The sequence below is a fragment of the Chaetodon auriga genome, chromosome 1 (assembly GCF_051107435.1).
Source record: "Chaetodon auriga isolate fChaAug3 chromosome 1, fChaAug3.hap1, whole genome shotgun sequence".
Lineage (NCBI taxonomy): Eukaryota > Metazoa > Chordata > Actinopteri > Chaetodontiformes > Chaetodontidae > Chaetodon > Chaetodon auriga.
The window spans coordinates 12,990,071-12,997,688 of NC_135074.1; the positions used below are offsets into that span (position 1 = coordinate 12,990,071).

The window sequence follows — 7,618 nt, forward strand, 5'->3', positions numbered from 1 at the left end:
TTGTTCCTGTCTCATGGAAAGTAAATCTTGAGGACAAACAACATGAAGATTTTCATTCAAGAATCTGCCCACGACTTCCTTTAATAATATATTCAACTGACGTCACTTGTAGCTAGGTGAACTCATATATCCTGAAGGATTCTCGGAGGGTAACGTCTCAGATAACAGTTGCGAGTAATGAAAAGTTTTAGCAACAGCTTTTTGACCATTAACCTCTTGTATTGTTGGCACTACAGTAACATCTAGTGTACAAACGAACGAACTGTTGGTGCTGCACGTGCGGCATCAGAAGCTCTCCTCTGGTTGGCTGAATTTGCTGTGACGTAGCAGAGCGTCCGGTTTTGTAACGCAGCCGACGTGCTGGTTACCAAACACAAGATTCTCAGTAAACACAGTAGGTTACCGAACAAGCGGAGTAGTTGTTTTATTAAGACACAACTAAGGTAAAGTTTCGCCTCACAACTGTTTATCATATGGTTTTACTTTTAGAATGAGACATTTTGTTATCGTATCGTTTGGTCGTTGTAATGACTTGATAAGTCTGCACATTGTTTCTGCAGAGGTTTCATCTTTCATCTGTAATTTTAAGTCGATGCCCAGAACTTCCACATGCATCCAGATAAAGCAGCTCTGTGAAAAGTGGCCGACTTTTTAATCATTTGAGCTCATGTCGTTACATTTGCCTTCGTTTTAACATGTGTACTGCACTTTGTGTGAGACTGAAAAGCTACAAGCTACCGGCTCACATCTCCCTTAGCATCTAGTGTGTGTGTGTGTGTGTGTGTGTGTGTGTGTGTGTGTGTGTGTGTGTGTGTGTGTGGGTGGGGCCATATACCTCCTTTAGGGTCACAGAGGAAATGCTGAAGAAATGCCTGCTGATGTGTTCACAGGTATGGCTCACACGTGCATTCACTGGTTCCGCAAGGGACTCAGGCTGCATGACAACCCAGCACTGATGGCTGCTCTGAGGGACTGTAAGGAGCTCTACCCCGTGTTCATCCTGGACCCTTACCTCCATAACAACACATGTGTGGGTATCAACCGCTGGAGGTTCCTCATCGGAGCCCTCAAAGACCTGGACTGCAGCCTCAGGAAACTCAACTCCAGGTGGAGACACAGGGATCACATTCAGTAATGTTGACTTGAAATAACGTTGCCATTATAAGGCAATTGTAGGATCTTGCCTGAAATTATAAGACTGGTTGCACTGCTGTTGTCATATTGTCATATGATGGTGACTCCCTCAGGCTCTTTGTTGTGAGAGGGAAGCCGGAGGATGTGTTCCCCAAGCTGTTCAACAAATGGAAAGTAACAAAGCTGACCTACGAGTACGACACAGAGCCCTACAGTGTGAGCCGGGACAACACGGTGACGGCTTTGGCCAAAGAACATGGAGTCGAAGTCATCTACAAAATCTCCCACACTCTGTATGATATAGACAGGTATTACTCATGCTGGACATGTACACACGTCAGGGTACAGTTTTTATGTCGTCTGACTTCCTATACAGTTGCTACTTTTGAAATTATTTATTTGATTTTTTTAAGACTGCTGCATACCTCTGTTGTGACTGTTGTGTCTTCATAGGATAATTGAGGAAAACAATGGGAAGGCTCCTCTTACTTATAACCGAATGCAGGCAATAGTGAAGAGTCTAGGCCCCCCTAAGAGGCCGATCCCTGCTCCCACCATGGAAGATATGAAAGGTGCTACAAACAAAACTGGACAATGCAAATGTATTGTAATGTCTTCATGCAAGTAAACACTTACAGCAGTTAGTTTAGTGTTACATTTTTTGTCTTAAGCAGCGTTTAATTGAAATGTATCTCTTCTTTCAAAGATGTGAAGACCCCCTGTTCAGAAAACCATGAGGAGAAATATGGGATCCCTCCTCTGGAGGAGCTCGGCCGGGACACTGCAGCTCTCGGAGAGGAGCAGTTCCCTGGAGGAGAGCAGGAGGCTCTGAGGAGACTGGACGAGCATATGAAAAGAACGGTATTTCAACTTCATACATGTGTGTCATTGATGCCACATGACTGAAGGATGTGAAGTATCAGTAGGCGCTTTCACACTGAAACTCACTGCTGAGACGTAAAGAAATAAAATCACTTTATCCATTCAACATCCAAACCAGCAAGAAAGAATCCTTCATGTGTAAATGAATGAATGAATCTTGGTGTGATGGCATATATGCTCTGTCAGGTTTACGTGTTTCATCTGTTTTCTTTCTTCAGGCGTGGGTGTGTAGCTTTGAGAAGCCGCAGACTTCTCCAAACTCTCTGACCCCCAGCACCACTGTCCTCAGTCCATATGTCACTTTCGGTTGCTTGTCTGCACGCACCTTCTGGTGGAGGCTGACGGACGTCTATCGCGGGGTGAGGATTCAAGCTACGGAAGCAGCAGAAAAATGTGTTTGGCTAATAATGCATCGTCCTAACTCTGAAGTCCTGTTGAAGCTTGACTTAGTCGGACTGTTGTGTATTTGTGGCATTTGCAGAAGAAGCACTCAGATCCCCCGGTGTCCCTGCATGGCCAGCTGCTGTGGAGAGAGTTCTTCTACACAGCCAGTGTGGGGATCCCTCACTTCAACAAGATGGAGGGCAACTCTGTTTGTACCCAGGTAGACTGGGACACAAACCCTGAATATCTGGCTGCATGGAGAGAGGTACTGAGTCCTTGAAACTTATTTTAAATGGAAAGTAATGGAAAGAGAGATGATGCTGCTGGAAGAAGAGTTCTCATGATGATACAGTAACATCGCTGTTAATTAGAGATGATCTAATCTCCTGTATCTTAAATGTTTCTCTTAAGGCTCGGACTGGCTTCCCCTTCATTGATGCCATCATGACTCAGCTGAGGCAGGAGGGCTGGATCCACCACCTGGCCAGACATGCTGTTGCTTGTTTTCTCACCAGGGGAGACTTGTGGATCAGCTGGGAAGAAGGGCAGAAGGTGTGTAAACGAGCTTGCCTTTATTGCTCCTGTAGATTTAAATTGAGCATGATGTTGTCTTTAGCAAAGAACAAGCACAAAAGCCATCAGGCCTCATGGAGTGTGTCTTCATGGGCAGGTTACAGTATGTGGTAGGCAGCTACAAAATAACACCTCAGTATGTTGAAGTCTGGATAAAATGGCTTCTGTCATTTTAGTTGTCAGTTTAGTGTTATCAAAGGGTTTTTTCCAGCCATCTTAAAGGAGAGCTCAGTCGATTTTACACATCAAAGTCTGCACACAGGTCTTGGGGAGCTCTGCTGCACATGTGAAAGAAAGTTGTATGAAGCCTTTCATGGCTCCAGCGGGAGCTAAACAGATTTTGAAAAATCGCTTCAAGCGATGTCACTCAAGCCTGAAACTGAAAAAATCTGATGTAGAGTTAAAAAGTAGTGAGCTTAACCAGACCTCTGGAGCCTGCTCCTCATTTCTGCTTGAGGCTAGCAGCTCGAGGCTACATTAGCCACCACCAGCATAACACACGCACAACTCTGACTGAACTGTCTGCAGTTGAGTTGCATTGTGGGTAATGAAGGCACCAGATTTTGACAAGGAAGAACTGTCCATGATGAGTTTGACAGTGTTGACAGCAGTGACTGTGGGAGTGCACTGCTGAATCTGACTCTTGACAATGTGTTCACTGCCCCTGAAGGTGTTTGAGGAGCTGTTGTTGGATGGGGACTGGGCTCTGAACGCTGGAAACTGGCAGTGGCTTTCGGCAAGTGCCTTCTTCCACCAGTTCTTCAGAGTCTACTCTCCTGTTGCATTTGGAAAGAAGACAGACAAAAATGGAGAATACATCAAGTAAGATCATGATGCCAACACGCAAGTTTTCAGAAAATATATGCAGTATGTACTCTCTGAAGTACTTTGTCCTCTGCTCTGCTTTAAAGGAAGTACCTTCCACTTCTGAAGAAGTTCCCAGCTGAGTACATCTATGAGCCTTGGAAAGCTCCACGCAGTATCCAGCAGGCAGCAGGATGCATCGTGGGTAAAGACTACCCACATCCTATTGTACAGCATGAAGTAATCAGCAAGAAGAACATCCAGAGGATGAAGGTAGCTTATGCCAAAAGATCTGGAGTCCCTGCAGAATCACCCAGCAAAAAGCAAGGTATAGCAGCAATCATACGTGTATGAAAATCAAGAATCTAAAGAAAATCCTGCTTCTTCAATGTTTCCTCATGTTTTCCTTCTAGGTGTAAAGCGCAAGGCACCGTCTGTTGTTGATATGCTGAAGAAGAAAGAGAAAAAAAAGTAATGTTTGCACACTCCTCTCATTCATGTGCAGCCGGTCTACAATATCTTCTTCTTCATTGGTTACCGTTTTTTATTTCAAGATCTGTTTTATTTTTAGCTTTTTGTTTCTGTTTCATTGTTTAGAAGTGATTGTAAATTAGATGAGGTCAGAAGTATGTTTGGAGAATGTTTCTTGCATGGAGATTAAGTTGACATTTCTGAAGCTTAACGGTCTCATTTTGTATAAAGGCTTCAGTTTGTGTTCAGAGGGACTGTGTCTGCTTGACGATTCATTGTTTTTTGTAACTGAAATGTCACTGTTTTATTTTACACTTTACACTGTATAACTACTCAGGTCTTTTTAGCCACTTCAATTAAAACTGATACAAAAGATGTTTGAGATATTCTCAAGTGAGGTGATTGTAGTGCATTTTCGAGCAGCCAAGTGCCAAATGAAACCTTAGCTGGTACACTGGTTTTAATTTGGAGTTCCCACTGTTACCACTAGAGGTCACCGTAATTCCATCTGCTGAAAAATCTGTAACGTCAGTGCTCATATAAACTTTATGTTATTTATTTACTAATCAGATGAAGGTAATTTAGGAAATGGCAGAAATATGTTTAGGATTTAAATCTGGCAGAGGTTTAATTTTGTAATATTTCTGAACACATTTATACATTTGTTAATAGAACCAAAAAAAAGAGAAAAAAAAAATTGAGTTGAAAGATTTTATACACACCCTGCAGCTGCGGTCAACACTGAGCAGCAGACCATTTTATGCTGTAATTGTATGCGACAAAGGAACAAAAGAATGATGTCACAAGCCAGTAGAAGTGTAATGAAATCAAAGTGATATAATTTGCAATGTTAGAAATTAAATTTCTTAATTCCAATATCCCACACAAACAGTTTAGATTGCACTTTACCTCCAGAGTGCAGTAATTCCCACCAAATTGTCATTCATCTGCTTTCTGTGGGAAGTTTTCAGTGTCTTCACTCCTAAAGTGCTGATTTGAAAATGGGAAGCAGCCAAATTTATCACCATCATCAAAATGGCCGTCAGCTGCTGGAATCTGCTGCAGTAATAAGTAACGCCATTAGTCAATACAGGACAACATAGGCGACTGTGTCTTTACAGTCTGTGCATGTGATTGGCTGAAGGCGGTGTGAGCAATGCTGCGTATAAAGTCATAATGTGTGTGTGCGTCTGTGGGGCACACAGCTGTCCTTGGAGGTCAAGTCTTCTCCTGTTTCTGCTTCCTTGGAGCTGACACTGGTGTGAATATCCAGAAGATGATGTCACAGCCTCAGCAGCGGGCCAGACGCCTGTACAAAGCCAAGCTCAGTTTCCACAGAGACCTGTCAAACATCAAAACACTCTGCTGTCCAACTGTGGGAGTGTGTTTAGGGGTACACTTGGCACCGGCCCACCCTGCCAGTAAACCGTCTTGGCCGAAACTGACAGGTCTGAACTGAAATTACTAAGTTGATTATAAATTTCTTTGATATGTTATGAGAGACAGTGATGTAAAAGTCAGTATGCTGGTATACATTCTGCAATTTTGGTCCCATAAACTTGACCCAGTTCAGGAAAGATTCAATAATCAGTAGTTAAAACCCCAATAATAACTGCCTCGATCCCCGTTTGCCCACCGGTGTTCCCCTCTCCCCGCCTGCCCGTGTCGACACCTCACCACTCAAACCATCTTGGATCTGGGTACTGTTATATTCCAGCTGGATTAGAACAGTGTGTTCCTCATGCAGCTGGTGTTTCATGTAGCTTTGATAGTAGTGATTTATCTCATGAGTTTGTGTGGGCAGCAACATCAAACGGTTAATTCTCAATTTAACCTTTATTTTTTACAAATCTGTGGCCACATTAATGGGGCAAGGCCTCCTCGAAGACCATTATGAGCATCATTTGTACAAAATGTTTTTCATCAACTGACATTTCAAATAATGTGAATGCACTCAACCACTTGATTAGCTAGCGGGAACAAACAAGAGGAAACACAATATTAGCCAGCAGTCGCTCATTTGAAGCTGTAGCTGGCTTCATTGGCTAAAAGGGGATCAGTCCAAGTTCACACCACCATCTAAACCTTGTGGACGTACCCATTCTGATGATATGTTGCAATGTAAGATGACAAATAACACTTACTCACAGAGCGGCGTCATTCAGATAACCTGGTGAGAAGTTACACACAGCAGTTCTTCATGACAGAAATGTTGCAATGGTTTAATTGTGCAGAAAAATGACACTACATTGCATTTTGGCTGCGATTGTATGTGACTCAGGGGCTTAATGGTTTGCTGGAGGCTGAAGGCAGGTGCTCTCTGATTGGCCAGTTACACTAACACAAAAGGAGGAATATTGGTGTGGCTAAATCCTGCCAAGGCTTCACAATTTTCCCTTTTAGTTGTACTAATGGCAACCAGAGAAAGAGTGCCAGACAGGAGGAAGTTGTGAGTGAAAGGTTCATGACCACAGGCTGAAAGGTCACTATTTATTGGATGGCTATGGGGCTGGTAAATAAATGCCACAGTGAAACTGAAGAGCCGACAGTTGTCCAACCTGCTTCATACCTTTTGGTCTATCCCTGTTTCCATGCACACGCACACACACGCACACACACACACCTTCGCACACATCCTGAACAACAGCAGACCTCTAGACCTGTGCTTGTCCATTACCACTCTGGTTCTAATGACTGGTCATGACAATTTACATGTGCCCTGCGGTAACCTCCAGCTATTCTTGATAGTGCACAATTATGTTTGTAAAAGACAGATAATGGTATCAACAAAGCCAGAGGTAGTGATCCCAGTGAGCCACATCTGCAGCCCCTCTATAAATCTGCCAGACTAAGCCACAACAGGATTTTGAGAAGCGCTATACATAGCAAAGCATGAGGCAATAGGCATGCAATGCTGAAATCATGCCCCCAACAGACCCCATCTGAATTCAGATTTAAAGAGGGATTGTTCAAACAGTGCTGTGATTATTTGTTTTGGGGAAAGTGGGAATAATATTACATGCATGAGTAAAAGTTCCTGGAAAAGCTGCATATAGATGTCTGTCAAAGCGCTATCATCTGAAGAATCCTATCTTTCCATTGGTCCTGCTTTCATGAGAAGAGATGCAGGTCTCTTCCACATTTTTACTTCTGCCTTTTTCTCTATGTCCATGTATGTGGTTGAGCATTAGGAAATCCCTCTCGAGCCATCACTGTTGACTGACATGCTTAAAGGGGGATTCACTGTCAAATAGTCACACGACAGAGTCTCTGTAGTGTCTCCACATGCTGCTGTGCTTTGATCTGTCTGCACACGCCCTGTCCGGACTATACAGACCATGCTGAGGCAACTGTGTTTTCCAGGCCCTTC

At 43.4% G+C, this 7,618-nt stretch overlaps 1 protein-coding gene across 1 annotated transcript; it reads left to right on the forward strand.

Moving 5' to 3' along the window:
• Positions 1-343: 343 nt before the first annotated feature.
• Positions 344-4,617, forward strand: cry5 (cryptochrome circadian regulator 5). Its single transcript, XM_076759900.1, has 11 exons — positions 344-443; positions 891-1,107; positions 1,248-1,442; positions 1,588-1,706; positions 1,841-1,995; positions 2,235-2,375; positions 2,498-2,665; positions 2,812-2,952; positions 3,644-3,795; positions 3,885-4,105; positions 4,191-4,617. Exons 2-11 carry the CDS (start codon positions 893-895, stop codon positions 4,250-4,252), a joined length of 1,569 nt encoding a protein of 522 aa, XP_076616015.1. The 5' UTR covers positions 344-443; positions 891-892; the 3' UTR covers positions 4,253-4,617.
• The last annotated feature ends 3,001 nt before the right edge of the window (positions 4,618-7,618 follow it).

What these genes read in the sequence shown, in the direction of transcription:
- cry5 (XM_076759900.1), top strand. Translation starts at nt 893, where the DNA reads ATGGCTCACACGTGCATTCACTGGTTCCGCAAGGGACTCAGGCTGCAT. An exon ending in ATCTGGCTGCATGGAGAGAG is followed by an intron (nt 2,666 to 2,811) that starts GTACTGAGTCCT and finishes GTTTCTCTTAAG; the next exon opens with GCTCGGACTGGCTTCCCCTT. An exon ending in ATCACCCAGCAAAAAGCAAG is followed by an intron (nt 4,106 to 4,190) that starts GTATAGCAGCAA and finishes TTTTCCTTCTAG; the next exon opens with GTGTAAAGCGCAAGGCACCG.